This window comes from Rhinolophus hipposideros (genome assembly GCF_964194185.1).
Source record: "Rhinolophus hipposideros genome assembly, chromosome: 9".
Taxonomy (NCBI): domain Eukaryota; kingdom Metazoa; phylum Chordata; class Mammalia; order Chiroptera; family Rhinolophidae; genus Rhinolophus; species Rhinolophus hipposideros.
In genome coordinates, this window is record NC_138055.1 from 60,645,476 (window position 1) to 60,663,428 (window position 17,953).

The 17,953-nt window shown below is 32.2% G+C and overlaps 1 protein-coding gene across 1 annotated transcript in view; it reads left to right on the plus strand.

The window, feature by feature from the left end:
• The window catches only part of MON2 (MON2 homolog, regulator of endosome-to-Golgi trafficking), a 101,951-nt gene that overhangs the window by 52,556 nt on the left and 31,442 nt on the right, over nucleotides 1-17,953 (plus strand). Inside the window, exons 16-26 of the mRNA XM_081058981.1 lie at nucleotides 230-334; nucleotides 713-793; nucleotides 872-945; nucleotides 1,034-1,124; nucleotides 5,366-5,467; nucleotides 6,677-6,787; nucleotides 8,244-8,419; nucleotides 10,321-10,483; nucleotides 11,954-12,247; nucleotides 14,075-14,273; nucleotides 16,039-16,670. Of these exons, the coding sequence (XP_080915107.1) occupies nucleotides 230-334; nucleotides 713-793; nucleotides 872-945; nucleotides 1,034-1,124; nucleotides 5,366-5,467; nucleotides 6,677-6,787; nucleotides 8,244-8,419; nucleotides 10,321-10,483; nucleotides 11,954-12,247; nucleotides 14,075-14,273; nucleotides 16,039-16,670 (2,028 nt within the window). The remainder of the gene's footprint in view (nucleotides 1-229; nucleotides 335-712; nucleotides 794-871; nucleotides 946-1,033; nucleotides 1,125-5,365; nucleotides 5,468-6,676; nucleotides 6,788-8,243; nucleotides 8,420-10,320; nucleotides 10,484-11,953; nucleotides 12,248-14,074; nucleotides 14,274-16,038; nucleotides 16,671-17,953) is intronic.

The window sequence follows — 17,953 nt, forward strand, 5'->3', positions numbered from 1 at the left end:
TGGGTGATACCTTTAGAAGAAATTAGATAAATATACAGCTGACATTATCATAACCAATTATGATAACACAATTTTTAAGCAAATGAACTTGTTCTATACAAAATCATCTGAACCTATTTTCTTAATATTTTTGTTTAAAAAATATTTGAATATGATAATGCTGCTTTACAAGCTTTTAGTTTTCAAAAATGTATAACAGTTCTTGCAAATATATCCTTTTTTAATGTAGCTAACTTCCAAAAATATCCAGTGTATGAGGACTTTACTTAACTTGGCACACTGTCATGGGGCTGTTCTTGGAACATCATGGCAACTTGTCTTGGCAACTCTACAGGTACGTTATAGTCTCTGGGTCAGAAGGCAGTATTGTTTTTATATCTAAGTGCTAATAATTAAACTAAGCAATGCCTATTGGTACTTTGAGCAGGCCAAAGGACTAGACAGTAAGTATGAAAAAAGAAGTTGGGAAAGAAAAAATACACGACTTATATTGTATGAAATAATGGAATGCTTTTCATTAATGGCCTGAGTTCTGCCTATCCTTGGTTTAATAAGTGTTTTATATGAATATTAATTACTGATTTACATTTAGTTATTAGAAATCTAGTGCTGATTTTAATTTTAGTTATTAGAAGTTACTACTGAGTTTTAATTTTAGTTATTAGAATCTTTATAACTTTATCAATTTGTTTTAATTTTTTTAATTTTTCAGCATCTTGTGTGGATTCTGGGATTAAAGCCTAGTAGTGGTGGTGCTTTGAAACCTGGGAGAGCTGTAGAAGGACCCAGTACAGTAAGTTCTAGTCAGTCTTACTTAGTTAGTGCTTCCCAAAATGTTTATATACTACATTTAATTTTATTCTTCTCTTAGGTTCTAACAACAGCGGTGATGACAGATTTACCAGTGATTTCCAATATACTTTCAAGATTGTTTGAAAGCTCACAGTAAGAGTCAGTTTTTTAAATTGGTAGAAACACTATTAGTTATGTATTTTTAGATGAGGATGTCTTATTTCTTCATTTTTTATTTTAGGTATCTTGATGATGTATCATTGCATCATTTAATAAATGCACTTTGCTCCTTATCCCTAGAAGCAATGGATATGGCCTATGGAAATAATAAGGTGTGATATTCTACCTATTTGCTTTAAATATAGTACATTATTTACTTAAATAAGGTGTATACTTGGTATGATGTTAGTGTTTTACTAGTCAGACCAAAATTTGGTAGGCTAACCCTACTCTGTTGGGTTTTTACCATTTATGGTTATTATTTGTTGAAGGAAGTGAAGAGAACATGATTTGGCTTGTGATATGACCCACTATGTACTATGATTTTAAATCATGTCCATTTCTCTTATGTACTGAATATTTACAAAAAATATTTTTATAAAGAATAATGCAACATCCCATTTATAAATGAGTTCCATAAAATGTCACATTAATACTTATAATTTATGATTGGGGCAATATAAGATTTAAATCAAGGAATGTATGTCTCAGTTGCTCTTGCCTTTGTTGGGAAAGACAATAAGGAACTAATCATTTCTTTCTAAAAGTAATTATTCTTCCTGCCTTAAAAATTGCATTGTTGCTTTGTTCATTGACTACATGACTAGAAAGTAAGAAAGTACTTTTGAGAACATTTCTTTCTATACTCAAAACATTTTCTGTTATACTTGAAAAGCACAGGAATATTTTGGTTTATTTATATCTTAGAAATGATTTAAATAAGATGTTTTCTACATTTTAAAATGAATAGATACAATTGGACCATTTACAAATAAGTGAGCAATCCCAGAAAAGGATTAAAAAGCTGAGAATGCAGCTTTGTAACTTGTTCAACACATAACTGCAGGAACCAAAATTATGTTGTCTGGCTAGTCCTTAATTATAATTCTGTGTACTGTGGCATATCTAGGCCCATGTGACTCATTTAAAGATTAGTTAATAAGGTCTTATTAGGACAAAACTTTGTATATTACAGTACATAGCTACAGAATTACATAAACATCCATATATTTGAAAATATATATTACAGTTTTCTGCAAGTCAAGGCAAGGATAATATAAAATACAGTGAAGTAATCAATTTCTTGATATCTTCAATAACTCTACATCGTTAAGACTAATTTTTAATATAGAAGTATAATGTTTTTAATAGATTACCTTAATGTAATTTCAGCAAGTCTATACGGAAATGTCTTGAGAATTTATTCACTTAACAAATACAGTATGTTTACTATGTACACGACACTCTCCTAAGAATGATAAGATTTCCACTTTGATAGAGCATATAAATTATTTGGCTCATCATTAAGTGGCAGTTAAGGTGGGATAAGAGTCTAAATGAATAGTATAGTACTAAGTGATATGAGACTTATTCTATGTATCTTGTTACATAGACAGTTTGGTACACATTTCTACTAAAATGAATTAAGATTAATCAAGGTGGAGTAGTGTAATTGGAGCTGGATATTGAAGAATGGTAGGATTTAGATAGGTAGGAAAGGGAAAGATGGAAATCAAAAGAGAATAATGTTACAGGAAGTCAAGATTGATGAGGACTGAAAAAATAAGGGATTTGATTATTATTAGTTTATTGTTAACCTTGAAGAATACAATTTCAAGAGAGTGATAGGAATAGATGTGATATTTCAGAGATGCTTGGAGGGAACAAGTGTTGAGAAAATGGATACACTGGAATAGAGATCACTTTCATGAGAATGTCACATCTTTCCATTTTAGGATTTAATTTTGTAAAGTGAAGTGGTAACGAATGGAATTAAAAATAAAAATATTCAAGTATAAACTTTATAAAAATGTTTTTTGATGGAGACATAAGACAGTTTATTATTTGTGCTTTCTATAAAAATTATTAATATGCAGATGTTAAAATAAGTAGACACTTTTGAATTTTTCTACATTTTTTAAAGAAAGTTTATTAATGTCAGCCATTCAAGTAATTTAAATATTCTAGGGATTAAAGATGTGTGTATGTATATATATATATATATATATATATATATATATATATATATATATATATATATATATCAGTGTTCTTTAGGTGTGGCTTTAAAGTGACCAGTTATCTCATTTTGTTCCTCATTTCAGGAATTTGTCCTAATGTATTGAGAAAATAGCTGATGGTAATAAAGCCTGCAAATTCTTCTTTAAATAGAGGTGATACTGATGACACTAGAGCAGGCATATTACTATGTGCATAACAATAATAAAAATAATAAACCAAAGTAATAAAGCATAATAAGTAATAATAAAGCAAAAATAATAAAGTTCATTGTTTACTGTATGTCAGGAACTAACTTACATTATTTTATTTAATCATTTAAAAACAACTCTGTAAGGTTCAATAGTAATACCCCCCTTTTATAGATGAAATATGAAATATCTTACGTGACCTGTGTGGGATCACCTATTTTATAATTGGTAGAGCTTGGATTTAACCCACATAGGTCTCATTCTAGAGCTTCATTCTTAACCACTTCACTCATGACTCTAATTTCTGTGTGCTTCAAAGTCAGGTGTGGAAGTTTTTAAAAATACAAATGTCAAAGCCGCATCGAGGCTTTCTAAATGAGAATCTTTGGCTATGAGGTTTGGACATCTATACATTCTTTTAAATGCCACACATCCTGTGTACATCCTTGTTAGAATGAGGAGGAAAAGTAATAAATACTAGGCAACATTTATGGAGATGTACGTGCCACGCACTTTCTAACGTGTGGTTGTTTCTGTACCTTATTTCCATTTTATAGATTAAAAAAAATTTAGTAGTGGTAGTAACTCACTCAAGGTACATAGCTATTAAGAGGTAAATTTGAAATGAAATCCCAGGCTGGTAAAACTTTACAGTCATCAGTCTTAACCACTATATCGTATTGTCTCTAGAAAAATAAATTTTTCTTCCACAAAAAATTTTAGGGTGCCTGCAACATTAGCACATGCAGAAAGGATCACCCTCACCGTATTTGTCTTAAAACTCCAGTGTACTTGGTTCACCAACTTCTACTAGGAAAGAAATATATTATTAAACATTTCCATGTTAGATTTTTATCAGCACTGTAAAAATGTCAAGAGTATAGAATAATTTAAACATCTGTTCCTTTAAAAATTATAAAATTATTCTCATAATTTGCTTTTTCAATTTCAGTTGCTCTTTCTTTTTTTTCTAATACACTGTCTCTATATCACAGCCACCCATCAGGAAATTCTCATGGTGTTGATCAGCTGAGTTTGCATTTAAGCATATTTTAACACCTCTATTAATATTGGATTAGTGTTAATTGCCCTTTGATCTTTTCACTGAAACTGTTCCTATAACACATGAACCAAGTACTCTAATTTAGCAATATATGAAATATACTGATGCCCTTTCTGATTGTTGAAATGCCAGCAATGGAGAAGGGTTTGTCTTCTGTCTCTGCAACTTTTCTGTTACTGTCTGCATTGACAGCCCTGATCTGTGCCATGTCTTGATTTTATATTTCTTTTCCCTTTCTTACTTACTTGTCTTACTTACTTTCCCTTTCTTACTTACTTGTCTCTTTTCTGTTTGTTTGTTTGTTTGCTGTTGTTGTTGTTTTAATGCTTTCTGACATTCACACATAAAACCTGGATATTTGAAGACTTTGTTAATATGAATTCATATTAGTCCCCCCAGGCTGCAATAACAAAATACCATAGACTGGATGGCTTAAACTACAGAAATTAATTTTCTCACAGTTCTGAAAGCTGGAAGTTCAAGATCAGGGTGGTTCTCTGTGGTTGGTTCTCGTGAAGACTCTCTTCCTAGGTTGGAAAATGGCTGCCTTCTCTCTGTGTCTTCACATGGCAGGGGTGGTGGAGGAGAGACAGAGCATTTGCAAGCTCTTTGGTCTCTTCTTAAAAGGACACTAATCCTATTGTATCAGGGCTTGATCCTTATTACCTCTTTTAATCTTAATTATTTCCTCATAGGCCCTGTCTCCAAATACCATAACATTTAGAGTTTCAACATAGGAATTTTAAGGGGACATAATTCAATCCATACCAGAAATCATCTTTCCTTCTGGTCAGAAGACTAGCCATTTTGTGTGTCTGGAATAAGTTTTGAATTTCACTCTTTGCTCACTAAAACATTTTCTGCGTAACCAAATTTTCCAAGTAGGAGCTATTCTAGATACTTGAGAGTAGATAGAAAGGCTTGTCTCATGATAATTGAGTTTTTGTTATATTTATTACTAACTTTATACTTGTCAATCATTTATTAATTGTAGTCATGCTCTTCAGAGTGTTCTGTTTTATTTACAGTTGAAGTACTGAAATTCTCCTTATAATATCAAAATGCAATGTTTTCTCTCTAGGAACCATCTCTTTTTGCTGTTGCTAAATTGTTAGAAACTGGTCTAGTTAACATGCACCGAATAGAAATTCTCTGGAGACCTCTAACTGGCCATCTACTTGAGGTAACTTCTTTTTTTAAATTATTGTATTTAATTTTTTGATAAGAATAAAGACATACACAGTGAACTTATGATTCTGGATAACCATATGAAAAATCAGGATTAACTTTTTTTTCGTGTGCTTCTATTTATTTATATAATGTTTTTATCAGGGACTAAAGATTTATAATAATTGCTTTGGTGAAGGAATGGGTTGCTTTTTTTGGTTGAAAATGGATGATTTGTCAATTAATCTCTGAAGTCTCCTTCAGCTGTTAGCCTGGGCCCCTTTTCTTTTATTATACAATCTTTGGTCACCTTAGTTTCAGCTAATTCTGAAACTTCAAGGCAGTTGGGGCTGAGTTAATAGTTAACACTGCTCCTTTATAGCCATTCCTATGATTATGAGATAGATCTTCTACAAAAGAAAAAACCTGTTTGGTGTCACTAATTATAGATAGTGCCAGGGAATTTTATCTGGATTTGTATTCTCTTGTATTCAAGTTAAGTGATTCCTAATAATTAGCTGCTTCTTAATAACAGCTGCTTCTATCAGGATACATGTTTATGTGCAGTTGAGATTTAGGTTGCCTTGATCATTTTATATTATTTTAGTGAACTGAGAAAGGTATCTTTTTTTTTTGTACATTACATCCCCTTGATTTATTTATTTTATAACTGGAAATTTGAACCTCTTATTACCCTTCACCTCCCCCTACTCCCCGAAAAGGTATTAATATGGTGATCATTGTACTTGTGCTTTTCTTTTTCTTTTTCCCATCTAATTGGCATTACTTTTATGAGCAATTAAAGAATACATGCACATTGCTTGAGTATGGACATTCATCACGTGGCCCAAAGTAGGTTTTTAAAATAGTAGCACATTTTCCAATTATGAGGGTAGGCCTAATGAGGAACCTTAGTATCTGCTTCTTTTGTTTACTCTGATGACATCATTTACTTTTATGAAATCCTTTCTGTTCTGTGACTTGTTTAATTTCATCTTTTATCTTCTCTCTATTGCTTCCTCTTGCCCCTTATTCAGAAGGTAAGCTTACTTACATTTTGGATATAATGTTTTCCTTCAACTCTTATTGATGCTCATTTGATACAATTTTTTTAATGTGAAAGAATAGGAAATGTAATGTTTTCATTTTTCTTTTATCAAAATGATGTGTGAGCTTAAGGATATAAATTACATATTTAATTTTTGTTTAACATATGTACCCTCAGGTCTGCCAGCACCCAAATTCTCGAATGAGAGAATGGGGAGCAGAAGCTTTAACTTCACTTATTAAAGCAGGATTAACATTTAACCACGATCCTCCACTTTCACAAAACCAGGTAAAAAAAAATCTATTTTTTAGAACTATTTAATATAAAATCATCTTGTCCCATATGGCATTTTTTTCTTACTTTATCAAATGTATATTCTAAAAGTGGATTTTATTGCTTAATATCCTGTTATATGTGGGCCATAGATCTCTTATAGAAGGTTTATATGCCTATAGTTTTAGAATTTATTTAAAGTTGTAAAATCTTTCTTGTACATGACAATGATCTAAGTTAATAAACCACCTAGAATTGGTCTCCTGATCTAGAAGTTTCAATGCTCAGGCTTTATTTTGGGGCCCTATTATTAGCCTCTTTTGCTTTGGTCCTTACCTGTCTCTGATTTATTTCCTCTCATTACCCTGACATGAGGAGAAAACAAGTGGCAGAAGAGGCAAGCAGAGTAAAACAGATTTCTCTTTTCAAGTAATTTTAAAAGTTATTTCATACTTTCAGAATTTACATTTGTCATAAATCCTTTGTCCAGACTCACCTAATCATTCACATAGATCTTACAATGTTTTTAAACATCCACCAAAGTTTTGTTTGAGGATTGAGTAGGGAGGAGGTATTTAATAACCATTCCCATTGCCCTCATTGTCTTACTGCATTGTAATTGTATTCCACAAATTTACTCGTCAGATAATCATTGAGTACTTATTACGTGCCAGACAATGTTCTAGTTTTTGGAACAGATTGATGCACAAGACAGAAAAGATCTATGTTTTTATAGAGCTTTCATTTTAGTGATTTCATATTTTTTCCTATTACAATTTTAAGTTTTTTTAAAAGAAAAACCCTTGTTATTATATATCTTCAATGTCCAGTTTAATATAATACCTGATACAGTGAGAGCTTAATAAATGTTTGTTCAATCAATGAACCAAATAAATCATCTATGGAGAGAAGAAAGTTAAAAATGAAGCAAGTGCTTTCCGATTCTGAAAGGAGTAGAATAGAATACTTTCTTTTACCTTTCCAGCTGATTTTGTGGTTATATGTCATCTTTGTTTACCATACTTACTCATTTTTTAGTAGTATTGAGAATTTTAAATTTAAATACACGTGGTGTACATTAATAGAGTAAATGAAAGGTAATTTTTAAAAATAGGAATCGCTTTCCTTCAAATAGAGCTAGATGTTATATAGATATATTTCCTTTAGTGAGATTCATTTCTATGTGGGTCTATAATTAATACTTTTAACATAAGGACACTCCCCATTTATCCTGAAATGTAACACCTTAAAGATTGATTTTTATTTTCTCTTATAGTAAAAAAACATAGATGACAAAATAAACCTCTAATGATTACTGTTAGAAAAATCACACTCGGTGTTTTTTTTACTAGAAAAAGTTCTGTTTACCATTGCATTCTGAATGGAGGTGAGTTTAAACTTAAAAAGTAACAGCAGAGCCTTCCTGTCTCTTGGGCTTCTTTTTCTAATTAGTTTCTTGCCCCCTTTTCAGAGGCTGCAGTTGCTTTTATTGAACCCATTGAAGGAGATGTCCAGTATTAACCATCCAGATATCCGACTCAAGCAATTAGAATGTGTGCTACAGATTCTCCAGAGTCAGGGAGACAGTCTTGGGCCTGGATGGCCATTAGTGCTTGGAGTCATGGGAGCAATCAGAAATGATCAAGGGTAAGTGTTTAAAATTAATATCCAAAAAGTGATAGGGAGAAAAAGGAATCCATCCTAAATTCTTGCAGTTGTGTTCATTTTTTTATGTATGCCCTTCCTGCTTAAGTTTAAGATCTAGAATAGTTTTTCTTAGCCCTATCCCTGGGTGGCTACAGGGAATTATTACGGCTCACCTTTGTTTTGGAAGGATGGAAAAATTGCTGTTTATTGACATTTATACTAGAATACAATGTTCTCATAATAATATAAATGTATCAATCTAACAAACTTTGTAACATATCCAAAGATTGGGCTTTCTTTTTTTTGATATTTGATGCTATATGATCTCTCTGCATATATTAGGAAGTCTAAGAAATTGCTTTTAAGTGACATTTTCATTGATTTGTTCATTTATTAAACATTCTGTGCCTCGTATATTCCAAACACTGTGCTTGCTAGTTATTCTGATTACACAGATAAACAAATAGCTCCTTCTCAAAAAGTAGAATCCTATGAAAAAGGAACAGGCCCTCTAAGTAGAATCCTAGTAAGAGAGGAGTTTGTTATGCATGAAGAACAAGATTCCAGTAGGAGGTGCTTATGCCCTGGAGAGGGGCAAAGCCAAAATTATGAAGAAACTTAGATGCCTTTATAAACTGTCTGGACTTACCCTCAATGCGTTTGGGTGGCATTTTAGGATTTTAGTCAGAGGAGAGATGTGATCTGATATGCATTTGAGATATATCACTGTGTCAAGCAGCATGGAGGGGTGGATGGGAAAGCCTGCATGCAGTGCTCTGAAAACAGAGGAGGAGACGGATTTGAGCTACTTAGCTGATTGACTGCAGGGGGAAAGGCAGAAATAGGAGATAGAATCAGGAATGGCTCCCAGATTATGGACTTAGACAGTTTAGTAGATGGTGGTATCATCCAACTAAATAGGGAATACAGAAAAAGAGCACATTTGGATGAAATGTGTGGATTTGTTTAAGGTAGGACAGTACAGTGAGAGAGTTAAGAGATGTTTGGATATATTCGTAATTCTTTAGCAGGATTCATAATATTTTGTTTTGATAACTAGTTTAGGAGTTTTACATGATTGAGATGCTTGAGACTGTTATGGAAATCTAATTTTTCTTATTTGTAGTAACAAATTTACTTAAATCCTTACAAAATATTGAGATGATTAAAGGGGAAAGAGATCAGCAATAGCTTAAATGAAACTGAAGTTTTTTCTCCCAACATACAGTGCAATTAATTATAAAATAGGACTCTGTAAGGATGAAATTAATACATGTAAAACTCTGATAGTAAAAACTCAATGTGTTAGCTGTTATAATTTGTTTTCATTATTATCTTTCACTACCAGAATTTCTCTCCAAAGCCAAATACTTCTTTCTTATTCTCTTCATTTGAAATTCAAAATTACTCTTTTCTTTTACAGACTAGACACAGGATTTTAAAATGAGGTATAGGTATAAAAAATCAGGAAACAATTTTCATTCTGTGAATAAATTGTGTGTATTCATATGTTCCAGGCACCATGCTAGATATTGGGGATACAGTGGTGAGAAAGCAGCTATATCCAATTTCTCATTCAGTGGCTTAAGTTTTCTTGGGCTAGTTGATGCAAAATACAAATAGTAATAACACGGCATTAATACATACTTTCTTTTCCTTTTTCTTGGCTACTGTTTTATTCTCATATGCCTGTGAAGTTTTTCTATTTGTTAATTATTTTAAGTAACCATATCTTTTAAAAATCTATGTAAATGTTGAAGTACTATATCATCTATATTAGGGAAGATTTTCTTGTTCAAATTTTAAAATAAAATTTTGCATGACTCAAATTACTGTAAGGTATGCATTTTCCCTTACATTTCTTTTAAATGCATGAGTATACATTTCTTTTGTTTTTTCAGAGAGTCCTTGATACGAACTGCATTCCAATGTCTTCAGTTGGTTGTGACAGATTTTCTACCAACAATGCCTTGCACTTGCCTGCAGATAGTTGTTGATGTTGCAGGTAGCTTTGGACTTCATAACCAAGAACTTAATATTAGTTTAACTTCAATAGGTTTACTGGTAAGTATCATTGCCTTTCTCATAATAATATAATCTAGAAATCACTGGTTGCAGTTGAGAATGAATGCTAAGCAATTATGCTTTTGGCTCTATAGGAGTTGTTTAAATGACTCTGAAGTACCAAACATATCTTACATAAAGGATTAAATGACATCATTTAAGAAACAATTCATTAATAGTAGACTAGTTGGAATAATTTTGATATATTGAGCTGAAATTTGGTGTTCGCAAGGTTTGTCTTGGGAGGATTTGGTAAACAAATAATAGTACATACAAGAGAAATAATTGACTCTAGTGTGAAGGTTAACTGATTTTCAATATTGTTTTGGTAGCAGTATTTTCATATGCTACTTACTTAGTAAATAAAGCTTCTATGAAAGGCCTTACCATTTACATAGTCCTGTAGTTTGTCAACACTGCTTTGTTAGCTATAAGGAGACAGCATGTGATAATAGAAGAGCCTAGACTGTGGAAACAGATATACATGTATTTTAATTCTGTCAGCTTCTTGTTAATTGCTAAAGTATTGACCTCCTGAACTTCATCTTACTTATTTTGAATATAGAAGTAGTAGCATCTAAGTTAGGGTATTGATAACTATTATATGAAGTAAACAAATAGCTATTCACAGCAAAAATTTATTTAAAGGCAATTATTTAGACTCTTTTAAATGTATATTATAACTCAAAAGTTTTAAAAGTCAAACTTAAGTATCCCATGCAAGCTAGATAACTTAGTATTTTACCATTAAAAATGTAATCATGGGAAAAAGTACAGGCATTTTGTGTATATAATTGCTCCCAAACTGTGTTTGGTTAATTCGATGTTGATTAAATTTCTACTATATATCACCTCCTTTGTTTTATATTTATGTTCACAGATAACATATGCTCTACATTTTTACCATTGACATGATTCTCATTAACTTGCATACCTTACTATGGTTAAGAATGAAGTCATAAGATATATGTGGAGATAGTAATCACTCTTATTACAAAATATTATTAAATTACAAAATATTATTAAATTATACTAAGCAATTGTTAATGATTTAGTTAGGGTGTTAACAGTATCAGCATTATGTTTTTTAAAGCCTTTTTCTAGTAGATTATAAAATATAGGCATGAAGTAAATGTGACAAGATATTATAACAATTGTTATATCTAGGTTGTGGATATAGCAACATAATGATATATTCTCCTTGTTTTATCTGTGTGTTCTGGAAATTTTTCATAATAAAATTTATAAAAATATTAATGTTAAGACAAGATTGTTCCCCTATATTCTTCTGAAATCAGATAGAGACTCTTGACAGAGGAGGAGATGTTTTTATTGAATCCCTTCTAGAAAAAATATTTTTAAAAGTTTTATTCTGAAAGGCATTATAAACCAACCATGAATTGCATATTTATTTATGTGTTTAAAATAAAATCTATGAATAAAGTAATCTTTTTCTGCTTTGCTTTTCAGTGGAATATTTCAGATTATTTTTTTCAAAGAGGGGAAACTATTGAAAAAGAATTAAATAAAGAAGAGGCAGCACAGCAAAAACAGGCAGAAGAGAAAGGAGTGGCTTTAAATCGGCCATTCCACCCTGCACCACCATTTGATTGCTTGTGGTTGTGTCTTTACGCAAAATTAGGAGAACTGTGTGTGGACCCCCGACCTGCTGTCAGGAAGAGTGCAGGGCAAACTCTGTTTTCAACAATTGGTGCACATGGAACTTTATTACAGCATTCAACATGGCACACTGTTATTTGGAAGGTATTATAAAATAACTTGCGTTATCAGCTTTTAATTGGAACACACTTATGGACTTTTTCAATTAAACTTATTCCTATTCATTTTTAAAGCATTTCCATGCATTGGTGCATTTGACAAAATAGAAAGTGTTTGCTTTGTCATATTTTAAGTTGCACCTTATACAGAACAAATTAAATATTTAAAGCCTCATCTTTCTTTTTCTGTTCATCTCTTATCTGTCTCTGATTTCTGCCTTTGCCCTTTCTTTTTTTCCTCCCATTTTCCCAAGTGGTAAAAATAGGAGTTGCTAAACCAGTACATGTAATTCAAATATAATATAACCAAATAAGAATTTGATAAAGAATATTAACCACAGTGAAATATACTTAAAGAATCACCGAACAAAAGTAGCCTCCAATTGGTAAATTCTACATGATAAACATTAAATATACAGTTTTAGTTGTTTCATTTTTCTTTTTTATCCTCTTTTTAAGACTTTCTTAACAAAGTAAACAGCTTATTAGTGAGCATCTTCTCTTTGCTAAAAGGCTCTCCTTTTTTCTTCTCTCTGTTCCATTTTAATAAAATTCTATTTGTAATCTTTTCACTACTTTTGTAAATTTTTGAGATCATTAAGTTTGACAATAGGCAGCATAGTAAATCTCAATTGTATTTAACAATGCTTTCAATTTAATAAAAGACCCCAAAATGTCTTCTTAAAAAATTGATAATGTGTGTTCCCTAATAAAAATAATTAAAAGTCCTGCTCCGTCCTTTGTCTCGGTTTCAACTCTATCCCTTCCTTGGCTCTCAGATCACAAACATGCTTAAGTCTCCATTACTGTTTTAAGAAACGAACAAACTGATATTTTCTCTAATTTCTGTTTTCCTGTTTCATACAGCTTCATTGTTAATCTTGCTGCCTAATTCTCAGTGGTTTTTTTTTTCTTCCTCACCTCTCCTGCATGCCCTTTATTCCTTGTAGTTTAATTTGCAGATTATTCTACTCCAGAGTCTCTTAAACCTTAGTGTGTAACAGAATCACCTAGAGAACTTGTTAAAGCACAGATTGCTGAGCCACCACCCCCTATCCTCTAGAGTTTCTGATTTTTTTTTCCTCTGGCATGGGATCTGAGAATGTGCATGACTGTGAAACTCGTGGGTGATGCTAATGCTGCTTCTGAGACCATATTTTAAGAACTGCAGAAACTGTTCTTAGGCTACAGGTGGTCTTCTAACTGCCAAGTTTTTTGCTCTATGCTCAATTCTTATCCTACTCATTTTTTTGTAGCATTTAACTCTGTTGATTAGTTTCTCCTTGAAATTTCTCTTTCCTTAGATTGTTTCTCAGCATGCTTCTGCTTCTGTATTCAATTTTTATTTTTATTTTTGGTTCCTATTCCTTCCCCTGAATGTACTCTTTAAATGTAAACATTCTCCAAGTCCTAACCACTTCCTGCTTCATTTTTCCAAGCACTCTCATCTAATCCCAAAGCTTCAGTTATAATCTGTATCCAAATGCTTCCCATAATATTTTTTGCCTGGACCCCTCTCCTTAGCTTTGTTCCTTTCTTGTACATTACCCTGCAGATGCTACACTAACACTTCAGCAAGTCTTAGATAATATTCTGTCCAATTTATTTTAATTTTTCATATTCAGTGACCTTAAGGATAAACTTAAGAATATAACAATGTCTCTATTGTTCAACTTTTTCTAATATACAGGATTGATCACATTGTCAGGTATAATTTTTGTAACAATTATTAATTTCCTATGCTGTTAAATCAGTTATGTTATCAATACTTTTGTTATCAATACTTTTTATGTGTATTTTTATAAATGTTCAGGTTCTCTTTCATCTATTGGACCGAGTTCGAGAGTCTTCTACCACTGCAGACAAAGAAAAGATTGAATCCGGAGGTGGCAATATTCTCATTCATCATTCGAGAGACACAGCAGAGAAGCAGTGGGCTGAGACATGGGTTTTAACATTGGCTGGAGTAGCAAGAATCTTCAACACTAGACGATATTTACTGCAACCTTTAGGTATACATACATTTATTTTCTTGGTGGTACAAGTAATTCATGTTGAAGGAAATTTGGAAAATATAGAAGATTCTTGTAAAATTCATATAAATGCTACTTGCCAAGAATAATATATCTGCCAGTCTTCATGTTTATGTGTGGTAGGTGCATGAGCGTGCATGTTTTCATTCATTTCTTTGAGAAAATATGTATTGTGTATCTATTGTGGGCTAGCCTCTAGGGAAAACAGTGATGAGCAAAACACACCCCATCCTTGTATGAAGGAAGAAGTAGAATTACATTAAAATTGTATATATATTTCTCCAATGAGGAGAATTGCAAAATTGTATATATATTTCTCCAATGAGGACATACAGATGGCCAATAGACATAAGAAAAGATGCTCAATGACGCTGATCATCAGAGAAATGTAAATTAAAACCACAGTGAGATATCACTTCACACCTATCAGAATGTCTATCATCAATAAATTAACAAACAAGTGTTGGTGAGGATGTGGAGAAAAGGGAATCCTTATGCACTGTTGGTGGGATTGCAAAAAAAAAAAAAAAAGAAGAGTATAGAGTAGAAGAGGCACGTAATTGGGAAGGTTATAGTTTGTCCTATACAGGCAGAATAGTACTTATTGTTTCCTACTAGACCTACTTCCAGCTTTCCTATTAACTGAATGCTCCTTCAGGCATATGGATTTATCCTTTCTTTAAAAAAAAAAAAAAATCAAGTCATTTATAGACTTTGCAAAATAGAAGTCTTTAAACCTTGATTATTTATGTTTCATAGTTTAATTATATTACAGTGCTTTGAAAAATGTCGCTTCTTCTGATTTTTGCATTATTTAAGTGTAAATATGTAAGTAATACAGTGGCTATTAAAATTAAAATGACTATTAATCAAACTGTTGAGCTAGATTGCTGTAGGAACAAGGTCATTTTTGCTGGGCTTCATAGAAACAAACTGCACCTGGCCATAGAGAGCTTCATTATAAATGTGTTTACTTGGTCATAGGATAGAGCAAGAGATTGGCTTGATCCACGGAAACCAGCAACTGCCATTCAGCCTATGTTCTGCTGATGGTGGATCAGCAGTCTCAGTTTCACATGAGAGAAATAAATTTAGACTCATTATAAAAAAGGACAGTCTATTTTTTATGGTGCATTTTCGACTGGTAACTCACGAGCTGTTCTGAGAAAAAATATTTAAGCAAGTTCTGCAACTATAAATTATTTAAATGTGAAAATTAAAGTATAAAATTAAGATTTAAGGAGTATGACATACAGTTTATTTGAAACAGTTAGGCCTGTAAAAAACATGTATCATACTGTTACAACTTGTAACTTCCAATATGCTTAAGAATGATAACATCTTACTTAGTCTTTAATGAAGGTAGATAGACCAAAGATGTTAGTAAAAAGCTTTTATTTTCACCCTCTTAAGTTTTTATTCTGTTCTCTTCAGGCAGAAATACTAGGAAATAGTATAAACATGTATACTTACATTTATAGAGTTTTGTTTTTAAGACCAAAACATTGTTTGATATGCCATTGTCCTCTTATTGGTGCCCTTGGTTCCTGTATCTGAAAAAAAAAAAAAAATTTGGATTTTCAGGTTGTAGTGATTTTAATGCACATTGCTAGTGCCTAAGCAGTATTTTTTCTAGTTCCATAGGAATTTAAGCAGAAAAATAAAGCACATAGAATTTAAAGTGTCTTAACAGAGAAAATTTGATCACTTTTATGGTGATTTTTTTTTTTCTTTCCGAATGTAGGAGACTTTTCAAGAGCGTGGGATGTTCTTCTTGACCATATACAATCAGCAGCACTCAGCAAGAACAATGAAGTATCTCTGGCTGCACTGAAAAGCTTCCAGGAAATTTTACAGATTGTGTCCCCTGTCAGAGACTCAGATAAGCCTGAGACACCACCTGCAGTCAATGTACCTGTCCCTGTCCTTTTAGGGCCCATATCAGGCCCTGGCCTGAGCCGGCCATTTGTAAGAACAGATTCCATTGGAGAAAGACTTGGAAGATACGGTGGTAGCTCGGAGCCACCCACAGTTACCGATGAGCTTGAAGATTTGAATCTCTGGTGGGCTGCATGGAATACCTGGTATAGGATTGGATCTGAAAGCACTAAGCCGCCTGTTACTTTTGATAAACTGACTTTCATTCCCAGCCAGCCTTTCCTTACAGCTTTAATTCAGATATTTCCAGCTCTCTACCAACACATAAAAACTGGTTTCAACATGGATGACCTGCAGAAGTTGGGAGTCATATTGCACAGTGCTGTTTCAGTGCCAATCAGTTCAGATGCATCCCCTTTCATCCTTCCATCTTATACTGAAGCAGTTTTGACAAGTTTACAGGAAGCTGTACTTACAGCATTAGATGTTCTCCAAAAGGTAATAGAATCTTAGTGGCTATCTATGAAATAATGCATATGGTTCTCTGGGATTGTTTTAGTTTGCTGTATAGTTTTTGGGATAGATTCTGGATGATCAATATTGTTGTGTATGTATACTTCGGGATAAATTCAGGCTTGTAAACATCTAATTGTTTTGAAAACTTGTGGGTTTCTATTTTAAAAGGTAAATCAGGTTTGTTCTGAGAGTCTAAGAAACTGCCTGCATGCTGTTTCTATTCACCAGCAGTTTTAGTTTGTACATGCATCTCTTCACAAGTGGATGTACTTTTTGGAATAACAACTTGAATAAAGTACTTGTGTAATTAGAAAATTAATAAGCAATGGGATATATAAATTTTTATATATTTATATTTTTTCAAATATATATATTTTTTCATCTGTACTCAAATTGAGTTCGGGAATTGTTGGACACCTATACTACTTCTTAAAAAAAGAAGAATAAATTTATAAAGTTTTTCTCTCACAGAAATTTTAGAAAGATATATTTTTATCTGTGTATGTTTTGTTACTGCAAAAAAATATTAAAAACAGACGTAAAAACCATCAAGCAAATCCCAATTAGCAAGCAAGAGTAGGTCAAAATCAAAGAATTCTTTAAACTGTCAAGATAATTGTTAGTGCAATTCACAACAACCAAAATGCTAAATAAACGAAAAAATGCCAGCTGAAGAGACAGCAAGTCCAACAAGGTAGCTATGACATTCTAACAAAATTAGAATGTAATTACATCCTGATTACACATGTGTGATCAGTAATCATTTGTGTATTGTAAATCATGTTTTCTAATTAACTGATGGCATTATATTGGAATGATGAAAACTTTCACAGTAGGAATGGTGGTTTCTATTATACCATAATACCTCTTAATTGTCTCTGGAGGAAGTCTAGCTGAGCAGTAATTCTTTAATCTCTTTAACCCTAGTTTCATTGTGCAGGGAAACAAATTGTGAATAGAAACTTAAAATTTAAGAGAATCTGGCATTTAAAAAAAAATTATTGTAGGGATATCAGTTTTCTACAATTGAAATCAAAATAGCTGGTTTTAATTTAATTGGGGGGGAAAAAAGTAGCCTCTCAATAATTACTTTTTTCCCTTGATTGACCATGCTCCTAAATTGCTTTCTAGACTGCCCTAGAGGGAACGGAAAAGTTATTCTATCAAAAAAGAAAAGAAACACCACAGGCCTTGTGGGATGCATATAATCTAGAAGTCTCATTCAGATGTTTGAGTCAAGCTTTTATATATGTTTAGAGGATAAT